The sequence below is a fragment of the Podospora pseudoanserina genome, chromosome 1, assembly GCF_035222485.1.
Source record: "Podospora pseudoanserina strain CBS 124.78 chromosome 1, whole genome shotgun sequence".
NCBI lineage: Eukaryota > Fungi > Ascomycota > Sordariomycetes > Sordariales > Podosporaceae > Podospora > Podospora pseudoanserina.
Genome location: NC_085920.1, coordinates 7809257 through 7828977, shown reverse-complemented (window position 1 = coordinate 7828977; position 19721 = coordinate 7809257). Strand labels below are relative to the sequence as shown.

Here is a 19721-nt window from a genome sequence, read left to right as displayed (position 1 = left end):
TCATTCCCGCTTTGCTTATCCACTCTGCTCTCATTCAACTGCCGGTACTAGTATCTCTATGGCTTCATACTTGCCCAGTTCTTTGGCATCAGCTGCCGCTCTCGCGGGCTTAGTCACTGCAGTAAAGTCATCATGGGAGCTGTCTCGTATGATAAAGAAGAAGTACAACCAGCGTGTGCTGAAAGACCATGCAAACGATATCAATATGAGATTACGTAGGGCTTTGCGAAATGGCAGGATTTCCCAGCAAAACTACAACTTCTGGAAGAAAAAGGTGAAGATTGCCGTATGGGAACACGACCGTAGGTTAACTTCATCGAGGACAAAATTACATCTACTTACAACCTAATTCAGGAGCCGCGATCTTGGAAATTAAGTCTTATTTACGCTTGGATTAGATACATACATTAAGTGAATGAAATTAGATGGATATTATCTGGTACTTAGGTTTAATATGAATTACATTGAACGATGAATCAGAAATTAGATCAAATCGTCTTTATACAGCCAAACGTTCCGCTCTAAAAGAAAGAATGATGATGAAGAACTGTTGTTCTGTCGTGCGTGTGTTGCATGTTGGGCACCGTTCACCTCCGTACCTAATCCAACGTCGATAACAATGTCCACACATCACATGACCTTGAACTTTGTCAGCTAGTGTTGAAATTATCTCAGACTGACCACTTACCGCATCTAGATGTAAATATCTTCTTCCCAGTTGACCATCCCTCGAAGCAGACGCGGCAGTCGGTGCCGTAGACTCGGAACCATCGTCTCTTATATCCATCCTCACGACAGGTGTGAGGAAGTAGATGACAAGCATGGCAAGTAAGGCAGCCGCAAGAAATGCACGCCATGATCTCACTGCACTGGCTATTCTTCTGGATCACAACTGAACAGATATGACAATTGTGAACGTGTCATCCGTGAGATCGATACCTGCCTTGATCAACGCATGGCTGGCGGTCAGTTGGTTGTCGCTTTCCTGGGTAAGATCGATTACTTGCCGTGCTCGTGGTTGGCACCCTTCGACAGAGCTCATGGTAGATTGCGTCCCTGACAACATTCTCGAGAGCAGGTCGGACTGTGGGTCTTAGACAGTTTCACAAGACAGGCAGCCAGAAGTTTGACGTGGGGGGATGGGTTTCTAGCTCACCCAAACGCTGAGATCGAGGATCTCGACGAATAATATATATTTCCTGGGTACACTGCTAAGCAAGGGATAAGACGCCATGGACTGGTACCAGAGAAAACACCATGGTCCAAGCTTTCGACTGATGCCTTTCTGATGCTGCTCCTTGCTGCCTTGCTCGATCTGTTCACTCCAACGATGTACCGGTTACCCCAGGAGACACTCCTAGCCATTGCCCTACAGCTATCCGTGCAGGATCTCTCTGCCTTCAGATTAGTGTGTCGTCGATGCGCAGGCCCTGGCTTCATCGCCCTTGCACAACATCTGTCTGTACTCAGCACATCATCTTGTCTTAGCGAATTTCAACATTTTATATCAGAAGAGCCGTCATCCGCTGTTCATACTAAAGAGCTCACTATCTACCATGGCTGTTGGAAACCGTCATCGTGAATCGACTGAGAATTTCATCCTCTATTGTATGGTAGAGATGGAATTGCGGTTCAACGTCAATTTGGACCAAGTGCGGATATGGCATTCCACCAATTCGAGAGGTTTGTGGAGTCGGAGCGCAGGAGCACAATGCAAGAACGTCAGATTAAGCTGGTTAAGCTTCTCCGGTTATTTCCCTAACTTCAAAAGCTTACGGTGGGGCATCTGAGAAAATATGGCTGGCGTAAGCCTAAGAAGCCGCAATACGCTAGACTGATCGAGAAAATCTGGATTCTGCCCAAGTTGGACAACAGCATCGAGGATACGCTTCGGCTTGTGCTATCTCGCCTTCATCTGTTTCCCAGCATCAGACACCTCGAACTTCAAGGTATCTTTAGGCACGATGCGTGGCATGACGTGTCCTTTCAGCATGTCACCGACTTGCGACTTAACCCTTTCCTTGTTCAAGACGCCCGGGGTGCGAGCGCGGCCAACTTCCTTGCGTTATTCCCGAATATCCAAAAGTTGTGACTGAGGAGCCCAGTGCGGTTCAAGTGTCTTCCTCTAGCGAAAATGCACTTCCCGTCCTTAAGAGATTTTGAGCTTGAGAACGGCGTGACCAAATGTGACGCCATGATTAATTTCATGAGTCGACATACCCTGCTGTGTAGCTTGACCCTCAAGCAGATATATTTGACAATAGGGTCATGGATTCAAATCTACCACTACATTGAGTTACACCAACCTAGTCTGAAGGTAACTGCTAAGGAATTAGACTCCCACCGTTCTTGATGTGGGGGATACTTGTTTGGGTATTGAGGTGTGTGGTGTTGGACGCTTTCATTCTCTGCATTGACTTCAAGACTACATTGAATAGATATGTACATGTAACTAAGCTAGGTCCATCTGATCTTAGATACACTATATAACACGGTCCTATTTTTTTGGAAAGTACCTTCTATTCTCGCCTCTATGCTTACATCTCCTCATGCTTCTAGCCACCGCTTGCCGGTCAATTCCAAGTCTTTGAGTCTCGAAAACACATGATCCTTGGACACCTTAAACGTCTTCCTCTCAACTGGATCAACTCCGTCAAAACAGCCAGTGGTCCCGTTCCACGACATAACCAAGCTTGTGCTCCAAGCTACCCGAAAATAGATGTCGAATAGCATGGGGACTTCCGTCATCTGCTCAAATACCCGGCCTGCCGTGACCTTCCTGGGAATACTGTCAAATCCTGAGGGGAGCCCGCACTTTCCGGAGTATCGGCAATCCAAGATTATTCTTCACGGTCGAAGGAAATGTTTTGCCCTTTTCGGCCTCGCTTATGGGGTGTCACCATAACAAGTCGCACCCCACCCCTTTGCTATTCATGTTATTTTGAGCATCATCTGAAAATAATTAGCACTGCGACATTTGAAGTTGTTGAACTAACTAATGAAAGGCCCACTGTTAAGGAATTAAAATCTTGGCAGTGGGATCTTGATTCATCCCAATCAGGCGAACATGTGCCATCTGGGCCCTCTTCCTGATGAGAACCAACGAATTGGCTCTCAACTTCATTGGACCGATTGCTCTGGTCTGGCTCGGTGCTTTGATCTAGATGACTTTTACTTTTTCCCGGGTGACTGTTGGTCTCGCCTGTTTTACTGCTGCTCTGACTTGGTTATGGTGAGTTCTGAGTTGATTGAATGTTTTCATCGAAGGTCTGAGCGCTGGAGTTGACTGTGTTTGAGCTTTCTGCAACACTGGGTGATAGCGTCACAAAGATTGGGCTTCCTTCCCTCGAACTTTTTCGTAATAAACTTGAACGGGGCCAATAGAGCTTTGATCTCTGTCAGAACTGCCCAACCCTCTGAAGAGAGTACAGCTTCGTCGCTGAGATCCCCTAATCGATTATACCGGGCGCTGAAGTTGGTGAGGAGATCGCGGAGAATAAGGGCGCGCTTAATTATATGGTATACCGAGTACCAGCGAATATCGTTATTAGCCTTTAGCTAAAGATTTCGAATTACAGAATCAACGAGGATAGCACCAATTTCTTCGCGTTCCGCCTCGGTAAGCTTGCTTATAAAAAAACACCAATTCAGCACTAAACCTAATATAATATCTTTTTTTCGGTGGAGAAGGGGGAAATCGGGGGAAAACAGGGGCAAAATACTTTCCGTAAAGTCGTCGAAAGCGTCCCTGCGCTGGGGCGTACGGCGGGCGAAGTGCACGAGGTAGTGTAGCTTATCCCCTAGCCCAGTTTCTCGCCACGCGTTAAGAAGCTCCCTCTCCTGTTCCGCAGAAAGTCGCTCATCTGAGCCCTCAGCTAACTTCCTGATCACTTCTTTGTTTTCGCCATTAAGGAAAGCTCTGGCAACGAGGTTTAATATATGGCCCACGCAGCGCACTCGCTTAAGAGATTAGATGAGATCAAGTTACTGCGTGTAAAAATGTGGGTTGAAGTATCGTAGAAGTTCGGTAACGCACGTATCGTTATTTTCCGCGTTATCAGCTTAGAAAACTCCTACTTTAGCTTAAAAGCCAAAGCGCTCGACAACCTCAACCACTCCTTTGGCGAGGTTTTCGCCATTGTGAGTGCCCTTGACCCGCGGGAGGGCGAGTAAGCGGGTGTTGCAGTCCCCCACAGTATCGAAATAGTGCGCAACAACAGCAAAAAAAGCGGCGGTTCCGGAAGTGCTTGTGTTTAACCACGGAAAATGGGATATCTGAATCGGAAACCCACTTGACTAGGAGCTCCTGGAAGCGGTCTTAGGTCTTTATAGGGGGCGGGAGCTTTATCTTCTTAGTGGTTCGAGCTTGGAAAAGCTCGTTAATTGCCGAAAACGATCTCTTACCAGCATTGTTTGCTCCTAGAAGCTTGCCATCCTTCGTAATACCTTGCTTTTGTCGGAGGTGTTTGGCTGGGGAAGTTGCTGCCTCCGCGTTAAAGGTGTTGTAGCACTCGTGGTAAGCCCAGAAATTACCGTCTGTAGAGCTCGAATCGCTTTCCGTGAGCCGTAGGAGTAGTGTGCCGTGGGCGTTTACCCAAGAAGGTCCATCCTTCAGCTTGAAGTGCGCACGGAGGTGGTAAAACCGTTTGTCGGGACTTTAGATCTTTGCGTATAGCTTCGGATCGAGTGGGAGGTCGATAATAGCTTTAGCATCGCGAATTTCTCCTTAAGGCTCTTCTTGGTTATCCCGGCATGGCCGAGCGCGTTGAACGCGTTCGACGCGTTATGAACGGAGCGAATAAGAAGCACGGGGGGGAGTATAGAGATAAGCCTCCGGTGAAAGGCGCGGTTGAGCCTGTTTTGGCAGTAAGTCACCTGCGGGTAGATAGTTTGAGGAGGCTCAGGTTGGTGAAGGAGAGCGCGGGGATGACGGTGCATGATGATTGGAAGCGGAGGTATGGGGCCGGGAGGCGAGGGAGAAGCTGCTGAGGGAGTATGCGCCGGGGCTGTTGAGGATGCCGGAGAGGCCGGTGGTTCATTTTGCGAATGTTTGAGTCATTCATGAGAGAGAGAGAGAGATATTCAAATCGCACACAATATGTATTCTACCGTCCCTAATTACACCAAGCACACTAATTCCCTTCCCCGGAAAATACTCTAATTACCTGCACTGAAACCCCTTAAGAAACGAACAACACCAGTTTAAAATCGATCCAACAGGAACCCATCAGCGGCTCTCAATCCCTCCAAGGATGCATCAGCCACCTATAGTTCTCTAGTAAAGACCCCAAACAATAGCAATGTCATCCGGACCGCAGGGCATGATGCCGCGAGAGCCAACTCTGCCATCGCTGCGGCGGAACTTGCTGATGGAGTCGCGGATGAGATCCTTGACGTCCGAAGTGCCAACCATGACAGTGCCGCGGTGGAGCTGGCCCCATTCAATACCGAAGTGGCTGTATATTATCAAGTCAGTCAATGCAACTCTTTCTGTCTGGGGATGGGATGGGGCCGCACCAAGAGCCATAACTAGCAATCTCCTTATGAGGCTCAAAAGAAAGCGGCCACGAGCCGTCACCGCTCAAGTTGCGGATGATCCGCTCGCAATCGCTCACAAAGGGGGAGCCACCCGAGCCGCGGTTCTCGAAAGTGGAGGCACCGCAATGGTCGCGGCGCTTGGTGAGGACACCGACGGCAGGGTTGGGAGTGGCGTCGGCGAAGGGAGCCTGCCAGAAGACGGGCTCGTTGGTAGTGCCGGTGGCGACGGCGGCATCAATCTCAGGAGACTCGATGCTAGCGGCGGGGGCGCCTTGACCGGCGGTGAAGAAGGTGGCGATGAGGGCGATGGTGGCGGTTTTGAACTGCATTTTGGCGGTTGAGGGGGTTGGTAGACTTAAGGTCTTGATAGAGGAGTGAAGATAAAGGAGTTGAAGAGGCTGTTGAGAGGAGAGGATGCTGCTAATGGCTGTTGAGTTGAAGGAGAAAAGGGAGGCGATGGTCGAGGTTATATACTCGGTTCTTGATGTCTTCCTGTCACCATCTTGTCCAAGCCAAGCGTCACAAGTCCTCACATGGTGTGTTTTCATCTCCGGAGATGCTCGGAGTCATGCGTTGGCTCCAACAGACAGACAGGCATCTCCTCTCGTAGGATCACGGTCTACTGTTGTTGGTATGATGTTGCTTTGGCCAAGCCCCCCTAAACATCTGGTTGACGGCGGTGAAGTTGACCAATTCGTTTTGTTGTTAAGGACTTACAACGCTGACAACATGAGTGCTACTTTGGGGAGTCTATATGATGGATAGAAACCTGGCATCGTGAATAACTGCATGGGTGCTAGGCTGACCACTGACGGCAGTGCCTTTGTGAGAAGTAACAGCATCTAGGCATACGCAGTGCCTTTGTTTCTATCACGTCCCTCTCCTCTAAAGAGACTTAGCCAGCCATTAAGCTATTCAACACAAGGTCATTCATCTCCATGCTCGGCATTATTTACCGTTAATCACCTTGGCATAGGACCACAGGGCTTATTTAGTCATATCCCGCAATTTTCGGACATGCCATCATGTTGGTGATGAACCTGGTCCCAACAGTTAAGTTTAGCTAACATTAACTTTTTGCGAAATACGATCTTATGCTCAATGAAGGACCTCTTAGATCTAACTCCGTATGTTTCACCGAAAAGGTAACCAATAGGACCCTGGCTCTGTGCTCTGCAGTAGCCATGTGATCCTAGGATGGGAGGACTATGTTGGCGGTTCAAACGGTCCACGGGCCCGGTATTGCAGAAACCATTGTCAGTAAACAATTTTCGGGTAGCGGTTCAGGCATAATAAACGATGGTAGTACCCGAGATCCTTCTATAAGCGGCTGACGGTTCTTTTGCCTCTTGGCATCTCGCAGGGCTTGCCTTGTGGAGATGGCATTTGGACCCTTGGATTTGTTTTGCATGGGTGGCCTTCCATGCTTAACACGGTGTATCATTGTGAAGTTTTATGGAACTTGAACCGTATGGTGAAGAGAGAGAAAGTTGTTCGAAGAATTGGTCATACTCTAAAAGAGCCCCAGGTATTCTAGTACTTGGATATCAGATGCTTCCCATCATGATCAGCTCTCTTTTTCAAAAGAGATTACTTTGATCTCGTCGTTTATCTCATGTTAAGACGGCGGTTTACCTGATGCAGGGGTTCAGACAACTGACAACCTAATTACTACCCTGCCGCGGTAGCTTCAACCAACAACATCATAACAGCGTCATCGTGCCCCGGCCGTCAATGCAACATACCGCCGCACACTGACAACCAACAACGCTGCACAAGTACTTTCCCACTTGCGCTACCATCCAATTGTACCTCGCTACCTAGAAACGACAGCCTCGTCATAATTCGTAAGTAAGGTAGATCATATCTGGGTTACCTTACGTTAACTAGGGTCTCTTAAAGCTAGCGAGGTCACAACCTCCGTCTGACTGCTAGCAAGGCGGATTTTCTTTTCCCAGAACCACCACGCTAATATGAAAATAGAAGTTCTTCACTGATTGGGCGCCTGACCGGCGAGCCCAGTTAGGCTGGCCGGCTGTCTCAGTCTCCCTGACTTCTTTTCATTAGGAGCGGGATGCTGACAATGCCGGCCGGCTCTAGGACATTGTGGGGCAATATCATAATAACTCCGAAGTAAATAAATCCGTGCCCCGCGGTTGAGTAAGAGGTTTAATCCGGAGGGATTGCCCGTAGATGACGAACAGGGTTAGAGTTAGTGCGATTAAAGTCGATTTCTCAGTTTATCGACTAATATTAAAGAGAAAAGATTTAGGACGCCTGAGGTGGTTCAGGGGAAGGATCGAAACGATCTGATTGGTCACATGTGGTGAAATGGTGAGAAAACACACAAACCAACCACAATACCGCAAATATACCCTCAACAGGGTCTCTGAATGGATACACCTGCGTGACAGTGGCTCGCTCGCAGGCCGCACTCCACGTAGGACAAAGAAAAGACTCTATGGGCTCGCAGACCACATAATAAGCACCTGATCGGCCTGATCAGAGGGCCAGAATTGCCTGCACGCGTGCAAGGCACAAAAATATGAAGAAATAAAAGTCGATGTCCTGTCTAAAATAGAATGCCCGAAGCAGACCGCTTATATACATGACCCCTGAACCCCTGAGAGCCCCACTTCCTTACTCAAACCCTCAGGCCTGTGGCCGCACCCCAAACCAGTGGGCGTAGCTGAACTAGGCGGCTAAATTTTTAGGATACAGCCACCATGGGCTGAACCTGACATTGACGTGGAATCTGTTAATCGTGTGATAAACCCTAAACATTCACGAGATATTTCTCCCCGTGCGGATTTTCTATCCAAAAGAGCGAAACTGGGAGAGCTTCGCCTTTGCTATTGCTCCATGACGTGTTTCTGCGTTATCATATCTTATTTCCTAGGTAGCTGCCGGGGTCTTGGCTCCCCCAGCAGTGTTATTTTTACGCAAAGGAATCGTCCGCATACTGCCTAATAATAGAAACCTTATGTCGGAATTGTGGGAGCTGAGATATCCGACGTGCGCTGTGCGGATAAACTGATATCTAAGGGGTTCAGTCACCATCTTGATATCTTGGCAGCGGGACGTGGGCTACCCGATCAGTTAGAGGCCCACTGTTAGTGAATTAATATCTTGGCAGTGGGTCCTTGACCACCTGGGCCCTCTTCCCTCAAGTACGCTTTGTTTGCGAAACTAGTGGGTGGTATGCCGCAGTGATAAGCCAGTCCAGCATGAACGTACACGAATATCCAAACGTGATCCAATCTTACAGCTGAATCCTCAGCAAAACGCATTCCTTGCGATAGCACATATATAATCTTGATTTCGGCTTCGAAGATCGGAGTGGTAAATGTCCAGATATATAAAGAGTTAGTTATGCTTCATTATCGTTCTTCCTAAGAGCTTGAAAATACAAGCTCGATATACCGAAGTACCTATATTTCCTACAGCCCGTTTTATTTTCGATTTTTTTTATCAGCGCTTATATGCTTCAGCTTCATTGGAAGACTTAGGGGTATAAATGTAGAAATGAAGAAGAAATCTTCCTCAGATTTTGGCAGTATGTCTTCCAGAAACAGCATTGGATTTCTCTCGAAATGAGAGTCTGGCTGTGCTACCCGTGACACTGTATGTACCTTTTAGCTACACCGAACCGTCATTCAGAAGCAGCATCCAACCAGTTTCCCTCTCAGAGGTTCTGATGAGTGGTTCATCACATGAGGCTAATAGTATCCCAAACAGTTTCACCATTCTAGTCCAAGATGGGATTGTGATTCGTATCAGCCCAGTACCATGCGCCACTCGGATCAAGTTTCCGTATATGGCCATTAGGATGTGCTTCGTGTTCCTCATTTTCGTCATGTCCATTGACCCAATAAGGATACCCTGACAACCAATTGTGTCTGCGAACATAACCATCCACTATCGCTGCCGGGGCTGTGGCAGCTTGCATTCTTCGAACCTGATGGGCCACTGCCCGGAAGAGGCCATAGCGCAATGATGCATTGTTGCCTGAGAAAAGAAGGCCGCTAACCTGGCAGTTTTCCTCCCAGATATTCTGAACCGTCTGAGCTTGCAAAATATAAGGATCAGGAGGGACAGGCCGTCATATACTACTCCAACGAAGCATTTGTATTTATGGCAGTATCTATATTATACCTATCAGTACGGAGCTATCAATATGAGGCGGTTATACTTACCCTCTTATCTCTTTTTCTAGCCATATCCGATCGTGATTTCCTTCATCTCCCAGCCATTTTGCGGCATCAATCATCTCAGGCTTATTAGGATCTCCTATCGTAAGGTGACGCTCTCCGCATCGCCAAGTAAAGTCAACGGTCTGGTTGACATTGGTTGGGCCAAGAGGTCCTGATTCTGACCGTTCGACTATGAATGGTAAGGCGAATTTGATGAGTCCTGAGATTTTCGTGTAGAATGTCCTGGCACTGTCGCCCTCGCTCTGTACATATTCCCTTGTGTCGTTCAAAGGAAGAATTGCAAAGCAAATGTAAAGAGAGCTGGCAGCCACCTTGGGTGTTTCTGTTGAGTTCGACGCCCATGGGGACTGAGCGCTTATCCCCATGCCCGTCTCAGACAGCGGCTTCTCGCCACCTCCTAGAAGACAGGTTTCAAGGCTTTGACATGCCTACCGATATTATCAACACAACCGCCCACAGTCCCACCGAATGCCGCTGTTATCGCGGTTCCTTCTCAGTGGCATTTTCTCGCATGAAAAGATTCCTCATCAAGGATCTTGAGGCCACTGAAGACTATTGAAATGAATTGAACCTATGTTGTTCCAAGCCCTGAACTCCAGCCCTTGTCACAGGAATCGTCAAAGTGCACAGTGGTATGGACACGCACTGCTGTCCACAGCCACTTGACATGACGACTAACCTTACTAGCACCCGACAGCGATTACACGGTTCAACCCCAATGTCGCAGGATACCCGGCGTAGCCGACGGTATGATTTTATGAATCCTGCAACACGACCGAGCTAAAGCGTTAATCCACAATGTCTCCGTATCTTCCAGGGGTCAGACTTCGCAGCCGAGAGGCCCGAATGACTAAAAGTTGATCCTAGTTGGCCTGATGAAATATATTAGGGCACTTTCTGCACCTTTCTTGAAGCTCTCGAATTCACTCCTTACTGAAAAAGAGCACAGAGCAGTCCGACCGAAGCCGAAAATATATGGTACCTTATTTATCCCACATCCGTCTGGCCCCGTTCACTCTAAGCTCGAGGCCAGGCACAGCACTTGGGTCCCAAACACCACACGGCCCTCGAGAAGCAAGGATGATCTCCTGGGCTGAAGCAGATGATGTCGAACTCAACCAGGGAACCACCCCGTCAACATCTGGGGGCCATTCTAAGCTCTCAGTTTGTTATACTTGACTCGCAGGAGTCCGCGCCAGACTCTTCACAGTTCAGCGATAATCCGAGTGGCAAACGGGATCGGCCCCAAAAAGCACAAAAGCTCTCAGAAGGAAAACTCAGATCTCTTCAATGATGAACCAGCCTCTACGCTATCTGAGCCTTTCCCGCCTCCTGAATATGGCTCCAGCCCATGGCGCTCGCCTCCATTGGAACCATTGAGAATACCAGACCTACTTGGCGACCCATTCATCTGCTATCTATCAGAACCGCCAGCGTCTCCCATACATCTCCCCGCGCTCATACCAGCGGTTTACCCTCTTTGTAAGAAAGAAGTCGACCGAGACCTGCTCACTGAACACCAAGAAGCCAACCCCCGCCAAACAGTCCCGTTCATGCAGAGGTTCTGCATTAGACACAGGAAGCATACTGCACAAGACATCTGGGGATCAAAATGCTACCCAGACATCAAGTGGCAAGAACTTGACCAAAGGATAAGCTGACCTTTACCCCTTCCTCGGCTCCATCTTAGAGGGAGAAAGGGAATCCTATCAAGCCACCCGATTTAACATCAAAATAAAGGGAGGACAAAACAAGACCCTGTTGTCTTCCGACGAGAGCCTGACACCGGGTTACAGCAAATGTCCGAGAATTTGATCCAGAAGCTTTTGGATTCTCGCGAAGGCAGTGGACAACACTTGGTTAGTTGACTAGAGTAGATAGTTCCGCAGTATGCAATCACAGCTTCTATTCACGGTATCCTGAGTGTTGACATTGAGACATCTTGTGTAGGGCGGCGGCCTAGTGAAGTCGCTGCCCGCGAAAGTGAGGCCAGAAAAGCAGGAGAATTGATCAACAAATCGATATTATTGAGGTTAGGTAAAATTACAGAATGTGGAAAACCAACAGAAATATACCCCAGGAGCAAACACCAGCTGTGGGTCTGGTGAAAGAGGTGGACCTTGCAGGCGCCTCACCCTCTCCCCCCCCACAGACAGTACACTGCCGTTAAAACTGAAGCTATTACGAATATCCTCCTAAGCTTAATACATGCCTTCCGTGTCCCTTGACTTCTTTTCCCCATACCCCAATAGCTTTTTTCCCATGTTAAAATACGTCCTTTTATATATCTTGACCCGGAAAATCTCGCATTCTCATAACTATATAAACTTCGCGGATTTTTCCCTTTGTAATACCTTTACAAACCCGTCTGCCGGTATCTCTTACCCAGAAATATACTAAATAATAAATCTTCCTTCCTTTATTTACTTAAATTTTTAACAACTTCTATTTAAACTCCTCTATAGTATTAATAAATAGTTACCGTAGAATAGGTATATACTTTAAAAATAGCTCCACTATAGTTTACCTCTAGCCTGGTCTTAGATAGATTTAACTTTTACTTACCGTACTTAGAGTTTTGCTCACCGTGCTCAGGACCTTGCTCACCGTGCTCACCATGCTTTGCTCACCCTGCTCAGGCCTTGCTCAGGCTCTTACTCCCACTGTTCAGGATATCTCCACTTCTGGTCAGGTTAAAGCGGCGACTGCTCAGCTCCCAGAACGGAAATGGAAATCGTCCATGTCCAGATTCCGATATTGTTCAAGCTGTAACAAAGGGATAGTTAAGGGGTGGAGAGGGCTTGTTCCAAGGTCCTCCAACGCTACACAGACATTATGTCACAGTGGTGTATCTCATTCAGGGGCACAGCGTGCTAGATCAGGGGGATTTGTTTACACGGTTTCTTGGCATCTTCAAAGAAAACGGCATTGCCAGTGGGTCCGATGATCGTCATGGAACCCAAATCAGAAACCGTCTGGTGGCGCCTGTGATATTTTCCCTTCAGTATCCGCATATGTACTCTATGCTGCATTGGATGGACCTCATGAAGTCGCGGATTTATGACATTTCTGGTGTCTTTCTTCTTTTTGGTGGTCGACGGTTATCCTTATCTCCGTTGCACAGATCCGGAGGGTCCAGGCCTCTGTCGGTGCCGTGAGCCGGGAGGAAGAGGACCCTGAGTTCTGCCAAGGCCGATACCCGGGAACGGCCCCACTGTGATCCGACTGTGGCGCCGATCTGTGATGGCGCGCGCCAAACCCAATAATGACCTGTTTGCAGTGGTTTGGACTCCAGACTCAGCAAGGCACCACCCTCAGTAATGGGAATTGCTGTACGGAGCCATTTATAGGTATGCTAAAATATGCCCCGTCGATCGAAACATAATTCCAACTGTTTGGAGGTGCGCAGGGCGGCCTCCTGGTATCATTGCGCACTGCAGCCAGACACTCGGATGAGACGGCATCATAACCTTCCTTGGCGGAGCTTGGCCCCCTGGGCGCGACCACAGACCTAATGAATCAATCCTGGCGACACGCAGCGCTCAGTGAATCCACCTGCCCGTTCCCGCCGCGCGTCGTCGACTGTCAAAAAGGTCATCCACCGCCCTTTCATCTGTTGATTTCTTTTGCAAAGTCAACAGCGAGTTCCCCGTGAATTTCACCGTCGCTACCGCAACCAAAACATGTCTGGATATCCTCCTCAGCAGGGGTATGTGCCTATCCTCCCCACGATCCTGCGTTCGGCTGTGGCCCTTGTTTTCCGACGGCGATTGAAGCACTCGAGTTTGCGCTGCGGGTGACTGGTCGCAAACTGCCAAATGAGCCTGGACAATGAACTACGGCCCTCCGCCACCGACACGAGACTGACGAGATTCGACACACAGTGGCTACTACCCCCAAGCCCCTCCCCAGGGGTACCCTCCTCAGGGCTATCCCCCACCGGATGGAGGGTACCCCCCCCAGGGCTACCCTCCCCAGGGCTATCCCCCTCCCCAGCAGCAGATGCAGTACCAGCAAGCGCCCCCTCCCAAGGAGGAGAAGAGCCACGGCTGCCTCTACACCTGGTGAGTTTTTCTCTCAGGGTGGTTGACGAGAGCCTGTAGATCGTGCTGCAGGGCTAGGGTCGCTCTTCCACGACTCGAACCTGCCCTACAAACCGACGGCGATATGGCAGATCCCGATCACCACCCACTTTCGACCGTTAAGACATGGACATATCACTGATCTTCATCACAGCGTTGCTGCCATGTGCTGCTGCTGGCTCTGCGGAGAGACCTGCGAATGCTGCCTCGAGTGCCTCGACTGCTGCTTCTAAACAGCCCGACACCCCACACGACGATCGCTGCCCGATGAATTAATAACCGAACGAGATGATGTGTTTCTGTGTATTGCGAGTCACTTTGATGGAATTGGGCGACATGATTTCGGAAAGGAGTTTTGGGGGCACGATGGGCAGGAGGTGGAAGACTTGATGGGGCGACAGGACCTCGGTGCTGTCTGACCGCCGGTGGGCCCTCCTGCGACAGGACAAGGGCTTTTTCTTTGGGCTCTTGCTGTGCTATTTTACCTTAGCGAATTCCAGTTACCATTGCGATTCTGCCCTCTGTTTGACCACTTTGCAACGGACCATGCTCCGTAAACCGCAACATATCAAATTCTGGACAACCAAGATTTTGCGCTTACTGATATCCTGTGGTTTTTAGTTCAAGGATTGCGATGACAAAAGCGGGCTTGCAAGCTGACCGTCTTGAGTCAGCCGCTTCGGAGATAGTAATTGGCCAGACGGCACTATCGAAAATGCAGCACCGGGATGGGGAGGGGGCGTATTGGGCATGCTCACCGCACACGACAGAATCTGGGCTCAGCTGAGATGACGATAGGGTAATAGCGTACGACAAGCGCCCAGAGCTGAGAAAAAGATGGGCAAGATAAAAAGAGACAGCAATTCTGCCCCGACAACTGCCGTCCTCCTTAGAGACATCAACCTCAACCCGCCGAAGAACATCAACCGCCACCGTCGAGATGTCCTGCGAGCACTCCCCAGCAGCCTCCAAAAGCAAGAAACCACCCCAACAGCAAGTCCATAATTTCTGGGACAAGTACATCACCAAATCCCCCGGCAAAGTCACCACCATCTTCCCACCCTCCCTCTATTCTTCCCTCCTCCCTCGCCCCTCAACCCTCTCCAAAAATGACACCACAACCTCCCCAACCACCACCAACTTTGGCGCCTCCTACGCCGCCGCGGCAGACGCCTGCCGCGCCAAAATCGCCCGCATCGTCCGGGACTGCCACCGCACCAACTCCAAGTTCACCGACCCCGACTTTGACCTCAAGGGAAACCAGTGGGACTGTCTGCTGGGTTTGAACTGGCGGTCCCCTCCTACCAAGGGCAACCCCGCCGCCGTTGAGGATGCCCTCGGGACGCTGGAGAGGATGCAAGTCTTTGACGGGACGGACTGTCTTCAGTTGACGGTGCCGATGCTGAGGAAGATTATGGGGAAGAGGGTGCTTGACGAGGAGCAGGAAGGGGACAATGATGAGGACTACGACCCCGAGCCGAAGGCGGTGCACAGGGTTGGGTGGATCTTTGAGGACCCCAAGTTCGAGGTGGATGGGTTTAGCAGTTCGGACATAATGCAGGGGAGCAACAGCCTTGATTGCTGGTGGTTGTCTGCCGTGGCTACCATCTGTCATCGGCGGGAGCTGATGGACAAGATTTGCGTCGCGAGGGATGAGGAGTGCGGGGTGTATGGGTTTGTGTTTTATCGGGATGGCGAGTGGGTGTATACCGTGGTGGATGATCACTTGTGTTTGACGAACGGGGATTATGAGGGGGGGGGGCATGATCCGAGTAACGCCATTGTGAAGAAGTGGAGGAGGGATAAGCAGACGGGGAGCCAGGCGTTGTATTTTGCGGCCTGTCGGGAGGAAAACGAGACTTGGTTGCCGTTGTTGGAGAAGGCGTATGCCAAGGCCCATGGGGACTATCACGCTATTTGGGGTGGGTGGGTTGGTGAGGGCGTGGAGGATTTGACCGGGGGGGTCAATTCGGAGCTGGCGTTGGAGGATGTCCTCTTCAAGGAGAAATTATGGAAGGAGTTGGTGAATGAGAATGGGAACTTTGTCTTTGGGCTGGATATCTTGGACAGGAATGGCTCGGACAAGAACGGACTGGCCAACGCGCACGCCTACTCTCTTTTGGCCGCTAGAGAGGAGGATGGGGAGGATGGCAAGACCGTTAGACTGGTCAAGATCAGGTTTGTTTATCTTTCTGCTCGCTCCAAGTCTTGTTCCGTCTTGTCTTCTTTCCCCCCCCCCCTTTTTTTGTTTCCTTCTTCCTTTCTTTCCATTAGAACTTCGACATAGGATCAAACCCTAATACTAATGATGATGTAGGAACCCCTGGGGTGCACGCGGTGGCGACGGCATGGGCGAATGGACCGGCCCGTGGTCGGACGGCTCAAAAGAGTGGACTCCATACTGGCTCACCAAACTTGACTACCGCTTCGAAGACGACGGCGTGTTCTGGATGAGCTACAACGACATGCTTCACACATTCACTAATTTATACCGCACTCGTCTCTTCGATGACGAGTGGGCCGTGGCTCAAGAATGGACAAACGTCAATGTTGCCTGGGTTTCTGGGTACTTGCAACGCAAGTTCGTTATCGAGGTCAAAACAGCCACCACTGCTGTCTTTGTTCTGCAACAGGTAACTTGACCTCCGCATCTTCTCCAGTGCCTTTGACTGACATTTGACAGCTGGATACCCGTTACTTCAACGGCCTTGAGGGAGAATACTCGTTTCTTCTGCACTTCATCCTCCAGAAGCAAGGTGCCGAGCCAGGGGACTACCTCTGCCGCGTCCGTCCGCAGGCTGAGAACTTCTTTCGCGCCAATCGGTCCATCAACTGCGAGATTGATCTCGAGCCAGGCATCTACGAGGTCCTGCCCAAGATCACTGCCGAGCGCGACACAAGCAAGCCTCCTGTCGAGGCGATTGTCAAGGCCTCAGCTCGGCGCCGCCCAGAAAAGCTGAGGCAGGTCGGTTTAAGCTTTGATCTCGCCCATGCCAAGGCCTTCAAGCAGGAGGAGGAGAAGAAGGGTGATTCTAGTGATGGGTGGGAAACCGAACAGGAGGACGAAGAGGCAGAAAAGGCGAGTGTTACTGAGGCTGGCGAGGAGACACCTGGAGGGTCTGACGAGGCACAAGCTGCTACGGCCGGTCGTCAAGAAATCCAACAAGGTGGGCAGGGAGGGCAAGAAAATGACAATGACGAGGACGAAGAGGAGGATGATGAGGATCAACCTTCGCTCTGGAACGCTGTTGCTGTTGTTGGACTCCGTGTCTATTCGCGGGATCCCGAGCTGGTCATCAAACTGACTTCCCCTGGCAATGATGAGGAAGCCGCAAGCGTTGTTCAGGGTACCTAGAAGTGGTGAAGACAGCTGCAGCAGGGATGGGCTTCTGGGCGCAGATGGTCATGACGAACTTTGGTGTTTGTTTTGTTTCTTTGTTGTGCGTTTCATTGTCAAAATTCATCCAATCATCAAAGAGTTTGTCATTGTCTGCCAAATGATGTGTTCCGAGCTTTCATTGTTTGATACGGAGTGGTGATGTCATGCCAGGTGCACAGCAATGGTCATGATGTACTGATGGCGTCACGAGTCATAAATAAAGCAATCTTTCATATCAAGGTGCCTACCTACTTATTTAGAGCGGACCAGGCCGCGAGTCGCAGAGTCTTTTAATTTCACCTTCGCATTGACACGAGTTGAAACCCAACCCACTCAGCAATTGAACAGCCCATTAGCACATCAATCAACATACAAGGACATTTGACAAGTCTTCGTCAAACCAATCACCATGCCTGAACTCCGCGAGAATCCCAAGCAGCGTGACATCGTCGGCGATGCGGCTCAGGAAAATGCCCTTCAGGCTCCCGAGGAGATTAGCAACCAGGCCCGCGGCCACAAGGCCAATTTGAGCAACCCAAGTAAGTCAAAGTTAGCTGTCCACGTCAAGACCCTCGTACTAACAAAAGCCCCAGACACAAGCGAGCAGTCCAAGGAAAACTCCAAGCAGAAGCTCGAGGAGCTTGGTGGCGAGGGTGCATTCTTCAGCAAGGATTCTAAATAGAGCGGCGGGTCAAGCAAGGGAGCGATCGGTCATTGATAATGGTTCTGGCGTTCGAGGCGTGTTAGTTCGACCTTTACGCTTGAGTTGACTTCGATGTGGAATAAGCAACAATCAATTTTCATTGTGATACTTTCCATTTCAAATGCAAGAACCCCCATCGTGCGCCAACATTAAGGGCCTTTGTATCAGCCAAGGTATTAATTTTTCTTGTCCTCCTTCTTCTTTTCCCAGTCCTTCTCCACACGCCACTGGTCCTTGAGCGTCAGGGATGTGCCAGACGCCAAGTCACAACCTCTATGACCCCATTTCTCTTCGTAGATGCGTCTCCCGGCATCTGTCAGCGTCCAAAAGGCACTATGAAACCCATCCGCATTGTAATAAAACGGCTCTCCTTCACCACCTCGTTGCGCCCGTTGCCAGTTGTTCCGCTGTTCAGCCCCATCCCGATACTTGTACTTGCCCATCTCATCGCCCACGGCCCTCAAAGCTCGGAAATACTGTAGCTGATCAGCAGGCAATCCGTGTTCCTCTCTTTTTGCCTTGCCCTCCTTTTCCTCCTTCTCCTTCCGCTCCTTCTCCTCCTTTTCCGCCTTGGCCTTTGCGATCTTTGCCTCCTTCTCCGGCGGCAACGGCGCTGGATCGATAAACTTTGGCATCTTGTACTTGTTCCGATAGAGTACTTCCAAGTCCTCCAGCACGGTGGAAACATCATTGATGATCCCCACCCTCCTCGGCTTCATGGTCCACCCGTCCATCCCCATCTTGCCATTCATATCGCAGTCCGTTGCATAGTACGGAATCAGGGAGTCCCACCCGCCTACAGCCTCCATTGCCTCCCTGTTGACAAGCGTCAAGTGGTCGTACTGATACCATCTAAAACCCCAGCGCTCCTTTCTTTTCATCACTGTTTGCAAGTCGCGGAGGCAGTTCTCGTAAATCGTCCGGTAGCCATCTTTGCCGGCCTGGACAGGAGACAATATCTCCTTCTTCTCCGCCTCGCTGTAGAATTCCCAGTTGCCGTCTGCCGGTCGGCTGATGAAGTCGAGGCCTTCCTCAAACGAGAAGACGAGGACATCTTGGTGACTGTAGAAGTAATACGGGTGGTCTTCCTGGTAGGCTATCGACAGAAAGAAGTTTTGCATTTGGGCAAAGGTAAGCAGAACGGGGGTTTGGACTACGGTGACGCCCAGTCGGTGGAGGGTGGTGTGGTTGAGGTAGAAGGGGTTCTGGAGGGTGAGTCTGCCTTGCTTGTTCATGTTGTGCACTCCGGTGTTTTCAACCACGTAGATGTTCTCTGGCGGCCACCCCGCGGTGATGTAGCTGACGACTGCTTGGAGGAGCATGGGCCACTGTCGGGTGAAGCCGATGAAGAGCGGGGGGGCGCGGTCGAGGCCGTATTCCTTGTGCATTTCAGGACGAGGAATATTGTACTCGGGTATTGGTGGGGGATCGGCGGCGGTATTCGCCAGCAAGGGGAATGGGTCGAAAACGGGTGGGGGGAGCCATGATGGTGTTGGCTTGTATCGCGGCGGCGGATGCTTCCCAGAAGTGAGAGGCTTCAGAATTTCTGGGATTGATGTAAGAAATGAGGAGCCTTTCTGCGTTGGCGGATTTCTGTAAGAGTGATAAAATAGAAAAGAGAGTGTGATGAAGAAAAGGATGAGGATTGTGTGTCGCGTGAATCGCGTGAGGGTGAACATGATCACATGGTGGTCTGGGAAACGCGTGAAGATTAACCTTTTGCAAAGTGAAAGAAAATTGTCGGTTGTCGATTGAAAACTCCTTTCGGTCATCCTTCTGCCGACCCCTGAAGCCTAAAGGCGGTG

General features: G+C 50.1%; 3 protein-coding genes across 3 annotated transcripts; 2 read left to right on the top strand and 1 right to left on the bottom strand.

Moving 5' to 3' along the window:
* Positions 1-14774: 14774 nt before the first annotated feature.
* On the top strand, positions 14775-17310 carry QC764_121890 (uncharacterized protein; the record flags this gene model as incomplete). The annotated part of the gene is made up of 3 exons (XM_062943428.1): positions 14775-16012; positions 16152-16467; positions 16518-17310. 3 exons carry the CDS (start codon positions 14775-14777, stop codon positions 17187-17189), a joined length of 2226 nt encoding a protein of 741 aa, XP_062806542.1. The 3' UTR covers positions 17190-17310.
* Positions 17311-17435: 125 nt separating this feature from the next.
* QC764_121885 (uncharacterized protein) lies at positions 17436-17994 on the top strand. Its single transcript, XM_062943427.1, has 2 exons — positions 17436-17752; positions 17807-17994. The coding sequence occupies exons 1-2, from the start codon at positions 17623-17625 to the stop codon at positions 17893-17895; spliced, it is 219 nt and encodes a 72-aa protein (XP_062806541.1). The 5' UTR covers positions 17436-17622; the 3' UTR covers positions 17896-17994.
* A 98-nt stretch (positions 17995-18092) lies between these two features.
* Positions 18093-19595, bottom strand: QC764_121880 (uncharacterized protein; the record flags this gene model as incomplete). Its single annotated transcript, XM_062943426.1, has 1 exon — positions 18093-19595. One exon carries the CDS (start codon positions 19593-19595, stop codon positions 18093-18095), a length of 1503 nt encoding a protein of 500 aa, XP_062806540.1.
* Positions 19596-19721: the final 126 nt, after the last annotated feature.